The 23,109-nt window shown below is 42.4% G+C and overlaps 1 protein-coding gene across 1 annotated transcript in view; it reads right to left on the bottom strand.

Moving 5' to 3' along the window:
* The window catches only part of SLC44A4 (solute carrier family 44 member 4), a 318,362-nt gene that overhangs the window by 54,840 nt on the left and 240,413 nt on the right, over positions 1 to 23,109 (bottom strand). The window contains exons 7-10 of the mRNA XM_078645926.1: positions 18,523 to 18,583; positions 13,836 to 13,929; positions 13,202 to 13,285; positions 853 to 965 (exon numbers count right to left, since the gene is read on the bottom strand). Coding sequence (XP_078502052.1) covers positions 853 to 965; positions 13,202 to 13,285; positions 13,836 to 13,929; positions 18,523 to 18,583 — 352 coding nt within the window. The remainder of the gene's footprint in view (positions 1 to 852; positions 966 to 13,201; positions 13,286 to 13,835; positions 13,930 to 18,522; positions 18,584 to 23,109) is intronic.

Below are 23,109 nucleotides of genomic sequence, written 5' to 3'. Positions count from 1 at the left end.
CTGAAAACATGAACCTACTGCTGGTCATGCTGAGTTTGTAGCCCCCTTTACTGCTTGCTTGGCGTCTACAATCTTGTGGTCAACCATGATGGGCCAGGCAGTGAAATCCTGGAAAAGCAATGACACACTTACCTTACATATAGATCGCTTGCATGTGTGGGCGGGTGCTTGAACATTCCTGTTAGAAACCACATTACGTTTCTACTCACTAATGTCATGGGATTCTTGTTATCCCTGTTGTTGGAGCCATTCTTCCCACAAACATTCCTATATTGCAGATTTCTGCTGTTATGCTACCTTTGTATGTTTAGGGCTTGTTTGCTTGCACACTTATGGTGACATTTTACCTAAGAATGTTCATGGTGGGATTCTACATATGTATGTTTATAGTGGCTTTCTATGGATTTACGTTTACATTTTCCTTCTTTCCATGCATATTTCCAGTAGTAACCTTTTTATGCATTTCTATGATGGCATCCAACCCAGGCATATTTACAGTGACATTCTGTCTATTCAAGTTTAAGGTATACTTTCAACGCATGTTGACTTTGTCATTCTTCACGTTCACTATTTTAACTCTATTCCATCCACCCAACAATATTCTCTCCTATCCCTCTTTCATCATCAGGACTACTAATGCATCACCCTAGAGGTCTTTAACCGTGATGTGGTAGAGAAGATGAGACTGACACAAACGGTACCCCTCATAGCAGCCCACCTGTTTTGGCAGAAGACGATGGAGTTTAGCCTTCCAAAAACCATGGCCGCCTATTCCCAAAGCCTTAACAAGCTCCTGCACACCACCTATATCACGCGCACACTCGGGACACACAAGCACTCATAATGTCTCACCATATCCGATGACCCCGATGACACCAATGATCAGGATCCAGATGAGGATCCCAGCGATGAACCGCAGCAGGATGAGGAAGAGAAGGCTGAGGATCATTGCAATCACCAGACAGCTGAGGAAGATAGGGAAGTGAGACATCTGGCTGAGTGCTGGAGGTACTCTACGCAACTTCTGAGAGCAGAGAACTAGCATCAAATATCTAACAGACCTCTTACCTTGACCACCTAGCATGGCCTATAAAGGGACTTATTGGCGTCAAACGTGACCATAGAAGGAGCCTAGAGCAAACCCACAGCAGGGCCCTTTGAGAACAAACTACACAAGCCTTAAGTATCATTTATCCCAAAAATCTATATTCTATCTACCACACAGCACTAACTGCTTCAAGGTCAGTTTCCATGGGTTTGCCTTTTTAAAGGTGATGGGGTAGACACGCTGGGGTAATACAAATTTCATTAAAAGACCGGAGGCTACATTATGAATTTATCCTTTAATAGCAACTCACACAGCCGCACTACATCACAAAGGATAAAGTTCTAGAGTCAATAACAAAGGATGTATCTAGGAGATGATCTGCCTCTTTTAAAAGCGGCTCGCCAGCAGATAAGTCACTAATACTACTTGCTCCTTCATTTTAAGCTTAGACTTATGTCTTTCTAAATTCTATGTCACTATGTCGTATTGATTGTAACGTATTATGCAGCCTTTATGAGTCTGTACCTCTGTGCTGATTTAATGCCTGTCTTTATCGTTATGCAGCGACGCCCCTAACTCTGCGCCTTAGCACGAGTCTTCCTTCGTGGGTGGCACAGGCTCCCCCCCCCCCCTTAGCCACCCTCCCTCCCAATGGACTTCCAATTTATGGTTGTCCACACCCCTTTATTTCAGCAAGCGCGCGACCGCGCTCCCCTCTCTACCGTCATTTCGGCTTTCCCCTTCTCGCCTTTCGCCGCTCGAGCTCCGCTTCCCTCAGCGGTGGTGCGCTTACGATTCCGCACCATTTCCTCATTTTCGGGTTAGAGGAAAGCACGCTCGCAAAACCTGCGCTGCGTGCTTCCCCTCCCAAGCGACTTTCCTTTGCTCCGGCGGCTGAGCTCGAGCACGACTAAATAGTTTCTCAGTTGCTCTGCTTCAGCCGCCGGAGACACTCGACAACTGCGCTCATTGCCCGAATTTGTTCCATGATAATACCCCTTTATAATTATACGCTTTTTGACAACAGCATCCCTTAGTTTTGCCAATATCTTTATTAAGGACTTATATGAACCCATTAATTACCCATTACCTATCCTAATAATTTAATCACCCATTACTCCCATATTTATTATACCCCCTTATCCTTTCAAGCTAGAATAATCACCCTTACTATATAAAAAAAAGGGTAGCTTTAGACTTAAACCCAAAAAAAAAATAAAAAAACCAACAAAAAAAAATAAAAAAGAGGAGAAATAGAGAAGTTTATTATTATTACTTTACCTGTTTATATCCTTTCATCATTACACCATGTCTGACATGGATTCTGATGACGCCATTGATAGCTCACCTGCCCCCATTGATGATTCACTTAAAAAATTTCTGCAACAAGAAATTAAGTCATGCATGATGTCTTCTCTCAGAGAAGTCATGCTCTCTAAAAGACCGTGTGACCCCCAGGATCTCCCCTTACACGGTAAGAGACCCAAAAAGACCAAACATTGCGAAAGCACTATGTAGTGGTTGCATGTTTCTTTAATGAGCAATGGAATTGTACTATGTAATAGAACCTTGTTGGGAAAGTATTCTGGGATTGTAGAATGTCATCTAGCTTATGACTGTTACCTGTATGATCTGCTGCATGCACTTTTACCTCCTGAAGTACGAGACAATAAATACTTAATCCAACTATCTGGATGTCGTCCTATTAATGAAGAGGTCACTACAAATATGGCAACGAGATGGGCACAACTTGTAACATCAACTTCTACAACTTTTTCTTCTGCTTCGAAAATTCACCGGCACCGTTCACTGTTTACTATTTTTCCACTCAACGTGAATCGTGAGTAAACCAAAGGAATTTTCTTGTGGAAGCACCTTCCCTTCTAACTCGTGTGTGGATTACAATGTTGTAGCTCCAACGTTTTTCGTTGATTAACCGTTGATCTGAATTTAAAAAGGGTTTCCCTCGCGTGTACACCCATATTAACTATTTTGGTAAAAAGGCAAAACTAGACTGAAAACCCGATCGTGCTAAGACGATATCTCTTGACTTTGAATACCACCGTGTGAGTCGGTTTGATTAGCTGTGTGCATCTTTTGAAAAGCATTTAACGCTTACCGAATGCACGAGTGCAGCCTCGCTCTTCACAGCTTTGATTCACGCAGCAGCAACGCCTTTGATGACTCAATTCTTCGACGTTACAAGCGTCATTACGCTCGCCACCGCCATCTTGTGGTTGCTAGGACAACACTACCACTGAAATAAAGAGCGTTTTTCTCCAGACTTCGTGTGGGTATTTATAACTCATTCTTCTCAAATTTTCAAGCGCTTTCTACTGCAAACAAATCGGTTAACGCATTTTACTTGAAGCTGTTCATTTCTGTTTCATTATTTTCAAATACAAGCAGCGTGAAGTCTATCCTTGAAGCTCATCCTTTTCGTTTTCTTTAAATAATAAAAGACAACAATAAGCGTTTTCCATTAGTTTGCAGAGCACTTTCTTCAGTCTACGGTTGGGTATTTATGACTTTCTTTATGTGAAATTTCGAGCGCTTTTCAACAGAAAACAAATCGGATAGCGCATTACATGAAGTGTAACATTTTTCTTCTTTTCAAGTGCATGCAGCAAGAAATTTATTCTCGAGGCCCATCTGCTTCATTCTCATTCTAAAAAAAAAAATAAGTTTCCTTTATTTTCGCTATTTTTAGCATATATTCTTCTGATTTCGTGACATTGTTGTTTCAAGATGTCTATGTCAGCGTGAATGTCGTGATATTCTTTATACACTTTCATTAAAATTGATCTATTGACAATCTTCAAGTTACTCGACGACCTGTTTGATGAACACAACGCTGACACCTATTTGCAAAGATACTTATTTCAATTTTAAATTCTATTCTGAAATTGATGCTGTAACGGATCCCTGACAATACCTCCTGTGTTGGAACGTCTCTGACGTAGTTCTTGAAGGAACTGTATACTGGATCTCATCTCCATCTTAGAATGACGACACATAGAAAACAAACCATCTAACCTGTCAGATTCATCACACATCCCGCCAGCCAGCGTGATAGCATCTTCAAGATTAAGTCTATGTTTATTAACCATTTTGGAAGTATCTTATATTATTAACCCAATTTGTTTTGCAGGTTTAACTTAAAAGAGTTATATGTTCCACTACTCGCGTTGTGGAAATATCAGAAGCACTAATGGGAAATAGCAGAAACACTAATGGGAACAGATCATTTTTACTTGTGGCAGAAGTCTCGTGAAGCATCAGTTTAATATTGGGCCATTTTGTAAACTGTGTTTGAAAGAAGTTCCTTATGAATATATAATTCGTACCCCTTTTACATGAGACATTCTTCAGTTAGTGGTTACTTTCATTTCTCAACGGATACTAGAATTGTTTGGTATATTTGGTTTTCCTTTATGAGAAAACATTATTCACGAAGTGATTTGTTCAAATTTATATGAAAATATTATTCACGAAGTGGTTTGTTCAAATTTATATGAAAATATTATTCACGAAGTGGTTTGTTCAAATTTATGTGAAAATATCATTCACTAAATGGTTTATTCGAATTTCAATTGTTGCTTCGCGAAAGCGTCGAGCAGGAAGTGATATTTCAAATAACTGTCTAGTTAGTGTGCTAGACATCAGTCACGAAGGAGTCATTTCTAATAACTAACCAGTTTTCTTTCAGGTATTAGTTTTCTGTAAAACAATCGATTATGTCTCTGAATGATAAGCATTTAGAATATGGTTTCATTGATCACTTTTCATGGGTTTGTAATCGCAAGTCCAAACAAAAACCGAAAAGCAAGATAGCTTGCGTTCAAAAAGATAGTGATAACAATTTATCTTCATCGGAGAATGAGTCTCATGTTAACCTTATAAACAGAAAAGATGTTGTAGTAAACATTACAGGTTCTTCTTCATCTAAACCTTTGTGCCTAGTTTCAGTGGGAGGTATTGTCATCCAGGTTGCTGCGGATACGGGGTCCCCTTACACAATTGTTTCACAAGATGTTTGGAGGGATCAGCTTGTTGACAAATTAGGTCCTTGGTTAGAAACCAATGACGTCTCCGCTGAAAGTTACACTGGAATTGACGTTGATTTCTTGGGTTTTAGAACCTTAATTTTTCACTTTAAAGAAAGAAAAGCAATTGGAAAACTGTATGTGGCAAGAGTTGGTCCATCTGTCTTAGGGTGGAAGGACCAAAAATCCTTAGATATCATTCTGAATCCCAACAGCAAGGAAAAAGTCTTGTTTTCCTGTGAGTTTGAGGATACAGAGAAGTGGGCACTTAAGGAACTTCCTGAGGTATTTCCGGAGCGTATGGGAACACTGAAGGGTTTTACTCCTAGAATTCATTCGATTGACCTTTCTAAACAAGTTTGGCAGAAGGAATACCATGATGACACAATTTTGCGTGCAGTCATGGATAAAATCGTTAATGGATGGTCAAACGAAGCTAAGGTTGATCCAAAATTGAGGCCATTTTGGGAGGTACGAGACGATTTGAGTGTGGAAATGGATTTTGTTTGCAAGGGAGGAAGGATTGTACCTCCTTCAAGCATAAGAGACAAGGTTATCGATGTAGGTCATGAAGTGCACCCAGGAATCTCTCGCACCAGGAGAAACATAAAGGTCTTGTATTGGTGGCCGGAGATTGACATTGATATAGAGAGAAGAATTTGTGAATGTTTCAGTTGTGAAAGAGAAATCCAGAAGACCTTAATTCCTCCGTGGCCGTTAGTGAAGAAATGTGAAATTGCTTTAAGCTACAATAATTTAACTTCTGACTGGGTAGTTGAACATACCAGAAACAGGTCTTTACGGGACAAATTATGGCTTAATTGTTTTAGAGACTCCATTACCTTTGTTGAAAAGACAGGATTGTCTAATCCATGTTCCAAAGCTATGTTATCGCAAGGTAACAAGACGTCAGGAGAAGTGATAAGAAAAGGAGTAGAAGAGGGGAACCGATATGTTTGAGGAAGTGAAAACTAGTTTCCATGTTAGAAGAAGATTTAGAAGTAGTAGGGAAAGGGAATTTAGCAACTTAATTTGTATTAGATGTGGTGATTATGCTCAGGCGGTTTCCTTTAAAAAATGTCCTGCTAGTTCTACCAAGTGCTGGGAGTGTGGATTGAGTGGACACTTTTCGCGAATGTGCAACAGAAAGAACAAGAAAATATTAAACAAAAAGGAGGTACATATTCAGCATAAGGGTGATTTTTCTACATCAAGTTGGGACAAAGTGGATTTAAGTGCCTCTAATTTCTCATCATTTAATCCATTTTGTGACATTTCATTGGGTGGAATTAAATTACGATTGATGGTAGATTCGGGTTCACCGTTTACTGTGGTGCCACTAGAGATGTGGAAAAGTCACTTTGTGGACAAAATAGGAGGGTGGTTAGTAACCAATGATGTTAATGCCGAAAGTTTTACAGGAGGGAGTGTTAATGCCGAAAGTTTTACAGGAGGGAGCGTTGATATTCTAGGGTTTAGAACCCTTGTGTTTCGTTTTAAGGGAAAGCGTGCTATGGGAAAATTGTATGTTGCAAGAAATGGTCCACCGGTATTAGGGTGGAAAGACATAAAGTTATTGAACATCAGCCGCTGAAATTCCTCAGAAGTTAAGGTCGAACCTTTGTAGCCACCTGTTGTAGCCACCAGATGTTATATGTTATGTATAGTTTCTAACAAATGTCTGTAAAAAAAAAAAAAGAAAAGGAAGGCCTAAGCATCGCATAGGTTATGAAGAATACTGTTCTTAGCTTAAATTGTATAGCTAGAGTAGAGGCTAATTTTGATTCAGAAGATATGGAGTATAATAGTAGAGACTTATAATGATTATTTGTTCTTGTTTTCAAATTTTAAGGAAGGAGATGTGCTAGGTTTTGCAGTTAACCTGGTCTATGTATCCTTTCTTTTAGTTTGGTCTATATATTCTTTCTTTTAGTTCCACGCATGTTTCAGAAGACAAACTCAAGCAGTTCAGCGTTTGTAAATATTTATTGTTTATTTGTTTTATCTAGTTTTATAAAGAAGGGGGATGTCTAGTGGTTGCATGTTTCTTTAATGAGCAATGGAATTGTACTATGTAATAGAACCTTGTTGGGAAAGTATTCTGGGATTGTAGAATGTCATCTAGCTTATGACTGTTACTTGTATGATCTGCTGCATGCACTTTTACCTCCTGAAGTACGAGACAATAAATACTTAATTCAACTATCTGGATGTCGTCCTATTAATGAAGAGGTCACTACACACTACAGGCCCTAGCGCCTTTCATAGCACAGGAGGTCCTAGCACCTCACTTTGGTTGGGAGGCCACCGCGCCCCACTTGAACCTGATGTCCCTCGGGACACTCCCTTGACCGGTGCCCATGGCGGCACAAATATGTATGGTGTCCCTCGCGGCACACTCTGGAATAGTGCTAACCCAAAAAATAAGAATGTTGGTCTTGACTCCTCTTCCTCCTCCTTTGATGACAACTCCTCCAAAGACCCTTCAGACAAATTCGTCTTTGACCTGGATGAGGTCCAACATGACCTTAACTCCCAATCTGATTCGGAACCTACTCCAAAAAATATATATTTTAAACCCTATTGGAGAAGAGATGTTTTCCCCGCTAAACATCTCTCACCCTAACAGCTCAAAATGGTTCCCACAAGATCATGTTTCCAAGTTTGTCACACGCTGGTTGAGAAACCTTCTGGATAGAAACACCAGAAACACAATGAGGTCTGAATCCCCCAGACCTACCATCGATGAAAGGGTCTGTCAAACTCCAAACCTGGATCCAAACCTCATCAAATTCTTATTTAAATTGGGACGTGATCCCAGAAAAGGATTGGAGAGATCCCTTAAAGGCTGCCAAGACCGCCTTTTAGACGTTTTAGGTCCCCTGGTTAGAATCCTGGATATGGCTGAACAATCCCACCTCTCCTCTACCCCCTTGAACGTTGATCTCATTCGAGGTTGGAGCCAAAGGGCCATCGTTCTCCTTGGCAACGCCAATTCAAGTTTGAATGTTGAGAGGAGGAGGTCCATTCTAAACAAAATCAACCCCAAATTAGGTGACATGGCGGAGAAGGAACCCTCCCAGAACCCCAAAGGCCTTCTTTTCGGAGAGGACATAATTAAGGAGATCGGTAAATACGTATCCACCTTTACTGCCCTTGATAGGGCTCAAAATAACCTGAAACGGGTATTCAACACCAACCTTTTTGGTCAGGCCGGTAGAAGGGGTCGCTCTTCCGGCCGAGGCAACCAACGACCCTATTCATCCTTCAGAGGAACAGAAAGGGGCTTCTACCCCCCTAGACAACCCTTCTTTCCCCAAAGAGGAAGAGGCCCGAGAAACCGTGGTTCAAGAGGTCGAGGTACTCCCAACACCTCCAACTCTACAAGTAAGTACTACTCCTCCTTCTTCTATCCCTCCCATAGTAGGGGGCAGGCTAAAACAGTTTTATCATGTTTGGGATTCAATTACCCAAGATCCGTGGGTTTTGGAAACCGTCATGGGCTTCAAGATAGACTTCTTGCAGATTCCCCTCCAGTCATATTTACCCCACCCCTTCGTCCTCTCAGAAGATCAAGAGAAGATCGTGGAGGAAGAAATTGTTTCTATGCTCAAAAAAGACGCAATAGTGGAGGTTCCCTGGTCCGATGCAAGATTCATAAGCTCGCTGTTTCTTGTTCAGAAAAAGGACAAGGGTTGGAGACCAGTAATAAACCTTCGAGAAGTCAACAAATTTCTAGTTTACCGCCATTTCAAAATGGAGGGTATCCACTTCCTGAGGGATCTCCTTCTCGAAGGAGACTGGATGGCCAAGTTAGACCTGAAGGACGCCTACTTCACCATCCCTATGTACAAGGAACATCAACCTTTCCTTCAATTTGCTTGGAAAGAACGTCTTTACCAGTTCCAAGCTCTTCCCTTCGGCCTCTCTTCTGCCCCTTGGTGTTTTACCAAGATCATGAAGTGTGTCGTTACAATCCTGAGAGAGAGAGGTATCCGCCTCATCATTTACTTGGACGATATTCTTATCATGTCCCAATCCCATTCAGACCTCCTAAGAGAGCCTAGGATTCATCATCAACAGAGAGAAATCCATCCTCTCTCCCTGCAGAGTTATAGAATTCCTCGGTTTCACCCTAGACACCTTGAAATGCCTTCTCCTTCTTCCTGCCAAGAAGATTGCCAAGATCCGGAAGGAGATCAGGTCTGTCTTGAAACAAGAGTCTTTAACTCTCTGAGAACTAGCCAGACTTCTTGGGCTCCTTTCTTCTTCCATCCAGGCTATTTTTCCCGGCCCTCTGAACTACCGCGCACTTCAGAGAATAAAAAGAAAAGCCCTCAATTCAGGTCTGTGGTATGGGGACCTTGTGTCTCTGGATCCAGATGCAAGAGCAGATTCTCTTTTGGTGGCTGGAGAACTTACACGCCTGGAACGGCAAAGCTATCTTCGGCTCATCCCCGGATTTTGTCCTAGAATCAGATGCCAGTCTTCATGGCTGGGGTGCTCGTTTGGAAGACCAGAACACCGGTGGGGTCTGGACCCTGTCGGAATCTTCTCAACACATAAATTTTCTGGTATTGACGGCTGGTTTATACGCTCTTATGAGCTTCAAACACTCCATCCAAGGGAGGTCCGTTGTTCTGAAAATGGACAACGTTTCCGCTGTAGCCTATATCAATCGCCTTGGAGGGACGAGATCTGCAGATCTCTCCAATCTTGCCAGGAAACTTTGGATGTTCTGTTTGGAACACAAAATTTCCCTCAGGGCGGAATATCTTCCCGGGAAATCGAACATTTCTGCAGACTGGAATTCAAGATTCCTTATAGACTTCTCGGACTGGAAACTCGATGTGAACGTCTTCAATTCCCTCTTCCACTTCTGGGGTCCCATAGACGTGGATTTATTTGCCAGCAGACTTACCTTCCAACTTCCCAACTACTTCAGTTGGATGCCAGACCCGGGCGCTCTTGCTGTGAACGCGTTTCTCCAACCTTGGTCTCACTTCCTCGGTTATGCCTTTCCTCCTTTCGCTATGATTCAGAGGGTCCTTCAGAAAGTCAGATCGGATCAATGCCCTCTGATCCTAATAACTCCTTTTTGGCCGTCCCAAGCTTGGTTCCCGACAGCCCTGGAACTAGCATGCGACATTCCCTTTCTGATCCCAGCCTCTCCAGGCCTGGTCTCAAACGCAGAAGGGCAAGATCATCATCTTATTCTCGAAGGGAATTTGAACCTTCTTGCCTGGAAAGTGTCAGGCAATCCAACGAGCTGTCTGGACTTTCGTCGGCAGCTCTCTCTCTTCTCAGACCATCCTGGGCACCTGGAACACACCTTAGATATAACAACATTTGGAAGAAATGGTTTCATTGGTGCCTGGAAAGGAGTCTGGATCCCGTGGAGACTCCTGTCGTGAATATCGTTAATTTTCTGGTCGAACGATTTGACAGAGGCCTTTCCTATCGCTCTATTAATTGCTTTAGATCCGCAATCTCCGCTGGTCATTCTCCTATCAACGGTAAATCGGTAGGTAAAAATCCTATTATTTGTAGGGTCCTCAAGAGTATAAGACTAAGAAGACCCCCTAGACCTAAATACCAGACCCTTTGGGATGTCAAGTGTATTTTAGACCTTTTTTGTTCCTGGCCAGATAATTCTTCCCTTAATAGAAAGTTTCTCTCCTTTAAACTCGCCACACTCTTATGTTTAATTTCCTGTAGGAGAGTATTTGACATCAGAAGCTTAGACATTTCAAATAGATGTTATGATATGTTTGGTATCAAGTTTGAATTACTAAGAAGAACCAAAACAATGTCAGATTTTATCTTCTATCCTCGTTTTGACACTTTACCTAAACTTTGTGTGGTTGCTTGCATGAAAGAATATGACGCTAGGATGTCTCTCCTGCGCCCTAATGATGCAAATCAACTTTTAGTTTCTTTTGTGAAACCTTTCAAACCTGTTTCTTCCACCTCCATTGCTAGATGGATTAAATCTACCATGAAACTTGCTGGTATTGACCTCTCTAAGTTCCAAGCACATTCTATCAGAGGAGCTATCGCCAGTAAATCCTTTTGGTCAGGTGGTAAGTTGGATGATATCCTGAAAGCTGCTGACTGGTCAAATGCTAATACCTTTGCTCGTCATTACTGCAAGCCTATCGAGCATATGTCTGAGGTGGTCCTTCGGGGCTACGAACATGCATAATGTAGCCTCCGGTCTTGTAATGAAATTGTGATTCTCCTATTAACATGACCAGAGGATCTGGATTTCATTAAAGACACGGAGGCTGACATTATCCCTCCCTCCTCCCTTTTACAATTTGAGGGATGTCTTTTGAACTTATTACATCTTTTGATATATTATATATTGTATTTGTTCATGTTCTTATTGATTGCTTCAATTGTTTTTAATCTATTATTATGCCTATGTGATGAGATTGCTCTTTCAGGCTCTTGGTTCTTATTCATTTCTTTCTTTCAGGCAATTCCGTTTAACCGGCTGGCCTTTGACTTGCTGAAGTTTCTCCCATGATGTTTTTCAAGCTCCACCTGGATCTCTCAACCTATGAAGTTCTTTCCTGTTACCCGGATCTCTCAGTTCTTTTGAAGTTCTTCCTGCTGCGATTCTTTTAAAAGAGGCAGATCATCTCCTAGATACATCCTTTGTTATTGACTCTAGAACTTTATCCTTTGTGATGTAGTGCGGCTGTGTGAGTTGCTATTAAAGGATAAATACATAATGTCAGCCTCCGTGTCTTTAATGAAATCCAGATTCTCTGGTCATGTTAATAGGAGAATCGCAATTCATCCAGTGGTGGGTGAGTGGGGTCTCTCAAGCAGAAACTAGCCCATTATAAAAACAGGCAGTGACTGGTAAGACCCTTCAGCAGGTGGAACATCCCCAGAAAATGGACCTCCCACCGCTCATCGCCGGAGAACGGGCTATGCCGACTCTGGACCAACCATACCATCCATTAGATCAGGTTCTCTGTATTTAAAGAGGAGCCTGTAGAGAGAGGGCAACAATGTGTCCCACTGTTTAACTTCCTTTAATTCCAAGTCATCCCAATACCACAGGCATTTCCAACCAGTGGAAATAAATGCCACCCATTCAAGCACATAATACTTTTGTGTGATGAGTATTACCGGCCAGTTTCCTGAACGACAAAAGAAATAATAATGGAAGAAAGAATGTTTCGAGCATTGGCAGAGCTGAGACATGGGAACCTCAAGCCAACCCTGAACACCGGCCATCTGTCCTGCACATATCTAGAGTATGTTGAAAGAGATCCTTGAAGAATGAAGCTGGTGGTGCCACATACAAGTTTGCACCAACATCTTGGGGTTCGAAGAGCTAGAAAAGACTCCTGCCTCCCACCCTCTGTAAATACAGGAACTCGGACCTAGACCAACAATAGTTATCAGGCGAGCTGGTTGACTCTGTGTTCAGCTACCATTGACCTACTCTGAGCCACTCTTGGTTACCATCCTTACTCATATCTTACTTTTCTGTTTCTCTACTAAACAAATTGGGGCCGTCTGTAGTAAGTTGTTATTTTCTTCTCATTTATCATTTGTGTGATATTACTTTAAAGAGTATTAGTTTTGTGTTGTTCTAAGTGACATTTATTATAATTACTTTAAAGAGTGTTAGTGTTGTGTTGTTCTAAGTGACATCATTGTAATCCAGAATGTTCAATGCTGTACTCAGATGTTAACTGGATTTTGTGATGATCAGTCGTGGGTCCTGCTGATGAGAATAAACTATTAATTTATTCTCCAACTTGTTTCCTGGATTTATTTGGATTTCTTCACCGGATCTTACTACACCGTCCGGTGAATGATGCGACAATATATCTCACAACTCCACTTGCTTCACCATGGAGCTTCTCTTTACAACCATAACCAGACCTTATGAGCCTTAGATAGTACACTAGGCTGTGTGTCCACCCAGAGACTTGCTGCTTGCAGATTCAGATCCTCCGAGTATAACCAAATCTTTATCCTGAGTTCAGCAATACTGACAACTACTCAAGCACCCTGAGATCCATCAGTCTGCAGTGTGTCCAGTACAAAAGGTTGTTCTATTCACCGCACAGGCACTCACATGACGATCCAGTACCAAGACTTGGCGAAGTCCTCAAAGATTTTCTTGCTGATGTTCTGGAAGTCCAGCGACTTCACAATGGCACTGGAAGAGAGTAAAGGAAGACATCAGAAGGAAAGGGTTAGGGGGCTCCGGTCATCCCGGCACATAACTTGAAGGCAGCAGCCTATGTGAACCCGGGTGTTCAGTAAACATGAGGCCGACCAGGACTGAGTGGGAGGTGTTGTGCTCAATAAATAGTCCAGATGCGGAGTAGAAGGAGACTACTTTATTGAAGGCTTAAACCCCCAAACAGCAGGAAAGCGTGGACCCAGATGCAGGCAAACAGCTTCTCATGTCATCTGACTTCCACTCTAGAATCCACACTCATCCAAAGCACAAGCACACGCTCGAGCATTAACTTAGCCACACTCTAAGGTGCTTGAGCCTAGCTCGAGCACCAACACAATAGGAGGCAGCAGGGAGAGGCCGCTGGTGCGGTGAGAGGATGCAGTGTGCATGAGGCGGTAAGAGCTTCCAGTGCTTGACAGAGGCCATCAGGTGTGTGAAGGATAATGATGCTACCAGGCTTGCTGCACCTGGTATCAGCCCAAGATATGTAACCCTCTACACCTCCCTCTGAAGCCCCACTTACTTAGCAGCATCAGTGATTTCATTCTGCGTCTTGTTGGGCTGGTCGAACCTCGGGGGGAAGACGATGGTAGCATTCGGTAAACACCTGTTAAAGACTGAAACCAAAAAGAGGGTTCTTCTTCAGCAAGATGCAACTTTAGTGGTCTCCCAAAAGTAGACAGAACCACCCTTCCAGCAGGCAACCGACCCCCCTCACACAGCCCAGAGTACAAGTGTACTAGAGATTGGGAGAAAGATCGTCCCCTCCACGTCACTGGTCCTCATATATACAAGGTGGCCCCTTGTTGGAGACTGGCCCTCAAGGGACATATGCTGATAATGCAAGCCCAGTCCACTCATTGGGAGCAATCCCAGCAGGTGGCACTCTCAGCAGTCCAGTGAGGGTGGGGCGGGGATGTAACGACCAGTACGAGGAAGACAGAAGAATGACACCGGTAAGCACTTCTGCACCGCACAGCTCACAGAGCGGTGGGTAAGTGTTCGCCGCGGACACCATGGCCCCATGCAATCTAGAGGCAGCCTTCATGCCGGCGACCTAGCTTACCATACCTGTGACACATGCTTAGACATGTCTGTTCCCACAGGCTCCAGCATGCAGCGGTGCATCAATCCATGCCAATTTCCACCGCATCACACCCATGACCCCGACACCATCATGGCACCGATGTGCATTACTTTGCCACACCACACATCAAACCTCACTCTGTGATGCAAATGTTAAAATATACCCAACAGTAACATCAAATATGAAAATGGAGAGTAGAAAAATGTAGACTAGATTTAAGTTTTTAAAAAACTGGACAGTATGATCTAAGTAGAAAACAAATCAAGTGCCAATCGTGGTAGCCTTCTCGTTACTTCTACGGCTGGTGCAGAGGGTCAGAAAACAGCAACAAGGAGCAGAATTTGTAGTCACATTACTGGTGCGTAAATACCTTTTGGACCAGTATGAAGAGAAAAGGGAATGAGATGATTGACATTTGCTGACAAGCTCTAAACGTCCAACTAAAAAATTAGGAAAAACAACAAAAAGAAAGTAAGGAAGGGGAAGAGTGGACAAACTGTTATGGATACATAAAAGAAGGGGAAAGAGAAAGATCTGTGCTGGGATAGAGCAGAATTAAAAACTAGATACCAAGTAGGCGAAGGAAAAACTAAACATGGATGGCAATACCAATACGTCTGGCTTATAACACAAGCCGCGCATTAACTAACTGACTCACTGGTGAGTTAGGCACTAAATATGTCATCCAACATGCTTGCTGTCATTCATTTAAGCACTCATGCATCCATCCACTTAATGACTCATTTTTGCATACATCCCTTCACCCTTCCAGAATGAATCATGCATATACTCAAGTAATATTGAAAAGCTACAAAGTTGGAAAAAAAGAAAGAATGCCAATGGCTAAACCGCAGACGAATGCTGGAGATAAAAAAAATAAATTTAAAAAAAACATTGCATTGTGCAGGCACGTTGCAATGGTTCTGCACAAGTGTATTGTTGTTTCAAAGTTCCAATACAGCCACCACGTATAGAAGCAATGTGTTGGCCATTTTGGAACAGTAAAACAAGAATGCTCTATAGACAATACCATTCCAAGATTGCCTCTTAGTTTAGAAGCAGTGGCCACACACACTGTGGTGTACTGAAGATTAAATGAACAGCAACTGAACTGCTCTGAGGATTTGCAGTACACTGTAAAATACAAAGTAAAAAGAAGAAAGAAAGACAGTAAGACAGATCTATACAAGCAGAAAATTGAAAATTAAAGGCTTGGCCCGCCATTCACGGAACTGAAGCACACTCATTTGCGATCAGGCAACATGGGATGACTCACAGGGCGATAGAGCCAATGGCTGAAGTGGGCAAACCCATAGCTGTATGTAGTCAAAGATGGAAGCAGAGCTAAAGTGACACTCGGATAGACCAAAGGCAGAAGACAGCTGTCCCAATCCCTCTATGTATTATTTATTATTATCATCATCATCATTATTGTTCATAATAAGAATAATAAAATAATAATCACTCAAACATCAAGACACCTTGGTGTTATGAACAATCTACTGTAAACCATCAAAACAAGAGGAAACCTCCCTTAGCATTAACAAGAGCCATAAACCCAGACACACAATAAGACAACAGAATTCGCAGTCAGTGACTGATCAAACAAGTAAGTAATCACAATTCAACAAATTTGGTAGATAATCCAAGGAGGATTATTCCACATTTTTGGCACTACAACTCAAAATGATTTGCCACTGTCTTGGATTTCGCATCTCTCCGGTATTTTTACCAGCAGGGCATTGCTGGAACAAAGGGTTCTTGTAAGGCCAGGCCATATGGAGTAATGTGATCAGAGACAGCGGAGGGCTATGTTTTATAAAAATGCTCTATGCACAAGACAAGCACCTTTTAACGTAATCCATTTCTTCTATGGGAAATCAGCCTAGTTTGAGATTCTAAGTAATAAAATACCTTGTTACAGCTTTTAACATAGTGCAATACCAATCCACCATTAAAGGCCTAGTTGCCGTAACACATGTTTTTCACAACAAATAACTAAGCCTGCCGATTTTGTTGTAACTTGTTGTGATAAACAGAGTAGATCGAAGGCATCTAACATAACGTTTTGCAATGAACCATTCAATTTTCTATCCTTCATCAGTGGCATGTCACCATAACCAACCTAAGCCTATTGTCTTGCAGATAAACTGGCAAACATCAGGTATACAGATATAAAATAAAAAATGTTTAACAAATTCCATCTGACAAATCAATATGCAACCACTCTCAAAAGGATGTAACAAGGTGTACAACATTAAAATATTCAACCCCAAGGGTTTGTCAGAAGGCGTAACTGTGATGCTATGGGAAAAGATACACTGACCATCAACTCCATCTTCTATAACGGACTCCATTTTCTGTGCTCTCACGCAGTTGCAGGGTGTGGAGGGGATGTTTTTGCTCTCCACCTATTTTTGCTCTTCACAATCCTGAGGAAGCTATAACCTATCATGTGGGATACGCACTTGGTACTGTTCACAGGGTTGAGATTATTTTTGACAGAGAAATGTGCAGAATGTACAGCTCAGCTCGAAGAAAACATCGGGACCTGGCCAGCTTCTGTGAGTGACCTCGACGCAGACCTTGTTTTTGCAACAGAAGGACGGGGAGAGGTTTCTAGAAATCTCTCTTTGCGTTGAGTAAAAGGTATTAAAGAAAGGGAATCTTGGCTCTCAGACAGGTGCTCGATGTGGAACAGACGTGTTGCCACAGGGAACTTTGGTGGTCCAGATCAAGACTTTTGACTGAGCGTAAAGGGCTCCCCAGTCGTGCTGGCCAGAATGTTTCAAGACAGTGTTTTGGTGATGTATTTCTATTACTTACTTTGTGTATATATGCTATAAGTTTCATTGCTCTGTGTATATATTTGATATGCTTTTCTGCTGTGTATACATGTTGTATCTGACTTCTGGGAAGGTGGATGACCAAATATATATATTTTGTCTTCCTTTTAAAAGCGTGGTTCTAATAAATACACAAGCTTTATTTTAAAAGCGCATAGATCAGTTTACTTACCTCATTTTGAGAGTGCGGAGTTCCTTTTCTACGTGTGTAATTTAAAGGTGCTGTAATATATATATATACTTGCCTCCTTTTGGGAGTGCTGAGTTTGTGTGTCCTATTGTTTCAAATCTATGTTACGCCGCAGGCCGACTTGCGACCTGCGGCACTACCTGTTTACTCTTTGCCGGCCGCGGTGCAACTCGTAGCACCCCTTCCTCCTCTTCGAGGGCACCGCGGTACAGCATCGCGGCCTGCTGTGGCAATTTCAACGGCGTCGCAGAAAGCACCCGCGGCGACGCCTGTTGGTTTTTGGGCACGCCGTCTACTTGCGCAGCGACCCATCGGCTTCCCTAGGCACCTTGGGACAATACACTCACCTGGTGTGGGCATCTGTTGATCCCCCTTCCTTGGGGGCCATATTGTTGCTCTCCTCTTCACCTTGCTCCCAGAAGGCAATAGGGGAGGGTTACATATCTTCCTAACATGATGATCTTTCTGTAATGCACTTCACTCTTTTCCCGATCCAAGATGGTGACACCTCTCCTTCCTGTTTTGTCACTTCCTGTTTCTGTATGTCACTTCCTGTACGTCACTTCCTGTTTTCTGTATATAAGGGATCAGAACCTTTCCTTCCTTGCGTTACAACACTCCTGCTGGTGTGTCCTCCCTCCTGTTGGTTCTGTGACTCCTCTTTTGGTGATTCCTTCCTTATGTTGGCACTTCCCCTTGCGCCTTCTGCTCCAGCTTGTCTTCCAGTCTTCCCCTGGTTCCTTGTGGGCCCCTCGTCTTCCAGTGTTTTCTGGCTCCTTGTCTTCTCCTTCATTCCTGGAGTCTCACCATCAACATCAGAGGTTTTTCCCCTCTGGCTTTTCCTCTTGGGACTCCTTCCAGAGGGCACTGGCTGCTTAGGCTTTCATTGTCGGCAGAACTATGACCGGCCAATAAGTAATCAGGCTTACCTGGGCCTATCTGAGTGCTTGATTTTCATCCATCCCATTAGGGCAACTTGCTTTACGTTTGTAAACCAGTATTATCTAATATTATATCAATATTAGCATCATATAAACAAGATGTATTGGTCGCAGGCCAAGGCCTCACAGGTGTAATGCGCACATACCTGGAGCAGAGGGCACAGTAAAACGAGGGCACATTTCTTGGTTGAGGATTTGAGAAACTGTCTGTACAAAAAAAAGAAGAAAGAGATTGAATTCAAATGTCAATTTTCAAAGAAGTTTGAATTCATAGAATTGAATGTGCAAGCGTGAGAAGACTCTGTTCTGGTATTATGTTATATGACATATGCTCTGACTGCTTAATTTATTACAGATGTGTCAATATTTCACTTTCTCCTTACTGTAACTCTTATTTTCAGCAGTACTGTAAAATTCCAATAAAGATATTTGAACACAAAAGTTTCCAATATTTTGAATCCCCAAAGCATTCCATGGAAACATATTATACTCAAACAAACAATGGCATATTTCTAAAGAGCAACAGGATCTCCCACTGGACCAAACTAAAATGTTTCGGCCACAGGCCTTCTTCAGGAGAGTTGCTCTTTCATATGATATAAAAGCAATAATTTGCCCCAAATCACTCAGACATGTTTGACTTATTCAATGAAACATCGTGGTGGGTGCTGTGGCGATGCTGTATCCGCAATACAGAAACACCATTAATTAATTAAGCTACCAAACAAGCATACTACGGCAATCTAGTTACTGCATGCCTAGTCAATGTCATAAGTAAAGCAGTTTCCAAGCCTACCAAGTGTTCTTTCACAGTCTGTACTCAAACCTACACGTTAGCGGTTTTCTTTGCAGCTATTGATCAAATCCTTAGTCACACTCATTGTGCTTTCTCCACGTTTCAATACTGAACATGATGAGACTACTTTAAACAACTGCTCCTTGCTATAAGTAGAAATATGGGGCACTTAGGAGACTGCCCAGCACTACCATGTTCCAAACAAAAATATCTGCTCACCTACTAACATGCCGGTTGTGTGTTCCCTTTTGGGAAAACACATACATACACATTATTTTCCTTTCTTTGAATGGGTGTTCTGGTGGGATAATGTATGCAATGTTCCATACTCCAACCCTACCTCACCATCACCATCTTTCAATGCTACTCAGTCAAACCAACTTGAGGGTTTTTGAGTCCAAGCACAATTTAATGGCGGCCATGTGAACCATGGACGACTACGGTCAAAGTCTTCCTCCTGTTTCATTGCTTGAGGCATTAAGTGGAGTGATGAGGAAAGTTTTCAAGACCCTTCAGGAGGTGGGAAGATTGTTTTTTGCAGGAACGGAAGAAGGTGGTTCTCAGCTCTTACCCGCTGAGTTGGCTGCAGGGAATGTTGGCAGGTGGAAGTTAGCAGCAACAAAATCCATGGACTTTGGTTTACAGGTTCTATAATGCAGCTTAAATTGGTAGCTCAGTGAAGGGCCACTAAATAAGACTTTATTTAAGGTTATAACAGGTGGCTGAATTGAAGTCAATGGGCTACAGATATCCAAATAATGCAGCAATGGACACATTCTGAAATGCAGGAGGGATCCATTTTTCAGAAATCTTTGCTTAAAAGTCAGAATAATTTGGACCCATGTCTGATTTCAAGAGGTGTCCAGTGCAGTAATTTGGAGTTGTTAAGCCAAATAGGAGGAAGAGGAGTCAGCAAGGGCTTTGTGAGTGATGGAACCATTCTTAAATGGAGCTCTAGCTTTAATGGGGAGCCAGGAGGGACATGATTGAATTTCTTGTGTCCAGTAAAAACTGCTTTAAAGGGGGCAAGATGAACTTTAGGAAGCCCGAAGAGGAGCAAGTTTCCATGCTCTAGTCTGGAAAGGCCTAGCGCCTGGACTATAGACTTTAAGTATTAGTCAGAATGAGCTCCCTAATGCCACAGAGTATTCTGATTTGGAGACGAGCATTCATGGCCATAGTTGAGATTTTTCTTTGAAGGTTCAGCCGATTGCCTAAGATAAAATTCAGGGATTGGGCATTCTCTACAATATCTGGTCGGCAATCCAGGAGAGGAAAAGCTTCCATCCACTCTTGTATAGGAAGCTTAGAATTTTTCAGTGGGGCCAGTTTAGAATTCTTCTGTTTCAGATGAGTTAACTGTAAGACTGAAGTCCACATTTAGATTTGGCCAAGGTTTTGGACAGTAGAAGGTTGTTGTTCGAGGACGAAATCGTCAAGTAGATGTGGGTATCATCTACATACTAATGATAAAGACCCAAGAGTTACTGAACATCTATCCAAGTGGTTCAAGATGGAGCTTGAGCAAAGCTGGGGACCGGCAGATCCTTGACGCACTCCTTGGTGCAAGTTGGTGTTGCTGTCGAAAGAGCTCTGGAACGGTTCAACTGATTTAAGGAGAACAAGTTATGGACTGACCCCTCAATACCCACCGGGTATTCCAAGTTGTTAATCAGAGCTAGGCGGGTGACTGTATCAAAGGTGGCCAAAAGATCAAGGAGTACAAGAAGGAAGGAGTTGCCAGAATTGAACATGTGAATCACTGATCTGCAGCAGGGGAGTCTCTGTGCTGTGGCCTTGTTTGAATCCTGATTTGAGAGTATTTAGAAGGCTGTTTGTCTGGATGTGGAGAGACAATCGTAAGGCTACAATGCTTTCTATCACCTTTCATAAAAAGGCAGGGGTAGAGGCAGGACGAAAGCCATTCAGAATATTGGGATCGACGTAGGTTTTTTTTAAAGGGGGACTAACTTGACTGATTTTTAAACAGATGGCAAAAATAGTTTTTTAAGTGAGGTAGTAGTTGTTTGGCAAGTACTTTTTTGATAGAATCAGGCACTGTGTCAGAGTGGTGGTTAGAAGGTTTAACCTTGATTACTGTGTCTGGTAGCACTTCATTACAGAGTGGGTTGTTGTAAGTTAGAGGGAGTGATAGATCAATAGATGTTATTGTTTCATCAGAGAAATTTATGAAGTCTTCACAACTGGATTATGGTACTTTAGTTGTGGAATTGGACGTTTGGCTAAATGACTGTTTAACAACATCAAATAGGACTTCCGTGCGGTTCTTGGAGGGGTCCAGGAGTGATCAGATATGTGAGGATGTAGATCTGAAGATGCAAGATTTTAAGGCGCTGATAATGAGTTTAGGTGTTATTTATCGTACATGATAAATAACGATACCACATGGCACAATATTTATCGTTTGTGTAAACAGGGGTTTACACACGGTTCGGAATTCATCAGCCCACTTGCAATCAGGTCGTTAGTCTCTTCTGGCAGCTCTCACTCTTGTCAGATTGGATGGAGCAGGGTACTGTCTCCATGCTTTTTCAGGTTTTTTAATTCTTTTTTAATTCTCATAAAGGTTTTTTGAGAACACGGGGAGCAAATATTTTGGTCTTTTCATATTGATCTTTAATGGACCAAATTCTTCGGTCAAAGCCTCCGTGCACTCATTATATTTATCTGTAGTGGCAATGATGTCATGCTGTTAATCTGAAGGGTTGGGATGGTTCTGGTGAGCCTCGCTGGCAGGCACGCTAATGTTAATTTGTTTTGTGTCACAAAACCATGTCTTCTCCTTTCTTCATTGACCTGAAATGTTATGGTGGACAAAGATCAACGTGAAAGGAATTAGAACATGGTCAGACTAGTGAACTAGGATGGGGTTCTCGGCTGTCAGAAGTGTATTCTTTAAAAAAATTAGATACAAAATGCAGACTTTGCAGTGCCAGGGTTTCTGATAGTGTGGGAAGAGTTCACTGTCATGAGTATAAAAAGAGAGCTTATTGCATGGCCTAATGTAGATGGAAATTACCAAGTACGACAGAGGTCCCAAAGATAATAAGTTGAGATGTGATGAATTCCCCAATTCTTCAATGAATCTGCTTTTTTCCCCAGGAGTGATAGAGGATAATCATTGTGAGACATGAAGCTTGAGTGAAAGACACTGGAAACATTGGATCTAAAGCTCATCTGTTCTTATGGATAAGTGCTACTCCTCCTTAATTTCTGTTTTGCAGTCGCATCGTAGAATGTAGTAGGGGCTGGTAAGAGAGGTCCAGAATATTGTTTTAGGAATCCATGAGCCAGGTATCTGACAAAATAATGCTACCCAGGCTAGAGTTCAAATTGTGTATGAAATCTCCACACCATGTTGAACTGCGAAGCAGTAGTACCGAAGAGTAAGTTAACTTGGATATCAGAGGTTTTGGAAGTTCAACGGGCACTTGAATGAGATTCTATGTTCCTTCTTCATGGAAGGACGAAATTAAATGAATGGGCGGTGCTGCGGTCCAGGATGGCAGAGAAGATAAAGTTGCTTTGAGTTTTGTTTTGAAATTGCCGAGAGCGGTGTTTGAGATTCATAGCTAATAATGAGTCAATCAATCAATCAATCACAGTATTTGTAAAGCGCGCTACTCACCCGTAAGGGTCTCAAGGCGCTGAGGAGGGGGGGGGCGGCTCGCTACTGCTCGAACAGCCAGGTCTTGAGTTGTTTCCTGAAGGAGAGATGATCCAGGGTCAGCCGTAGATGAGAGGGGAGGGAGTTCCATGTCTTGGCTGCCAGGTAGGAGAAGGATCTTCCTCCGACGGTGGATTTCCGAAATCGTGGGACGGTGGCGAGGGCAAGGCTGGCGGATCGGAGCTGGCGGGTGGGTGTGTAGAACGTGAGGCGGCTGTTGAGGTACTTCGGGCCCGTGTTGTGGAGAGC

Source organism: Lissotriton helveticus, chromosome 5_1 (assembly GCF_964261635.1).
Source record: "Lissotriton helveticus chromosome 5_1, aLisHel1.1, whole genome shotgun sequence".
Lineage (NCBI taxonomy): Eukaryota > Metazoa > Chordata > Amphibia > Caudata > Salamandridae > Lissotriton > Lissotriton helveticus.
The sequence above is the reverse complement of the archived record's forward strand: the minus strand, read 5'-3'. Positions and strand labels throughout refer to the sequence as shown.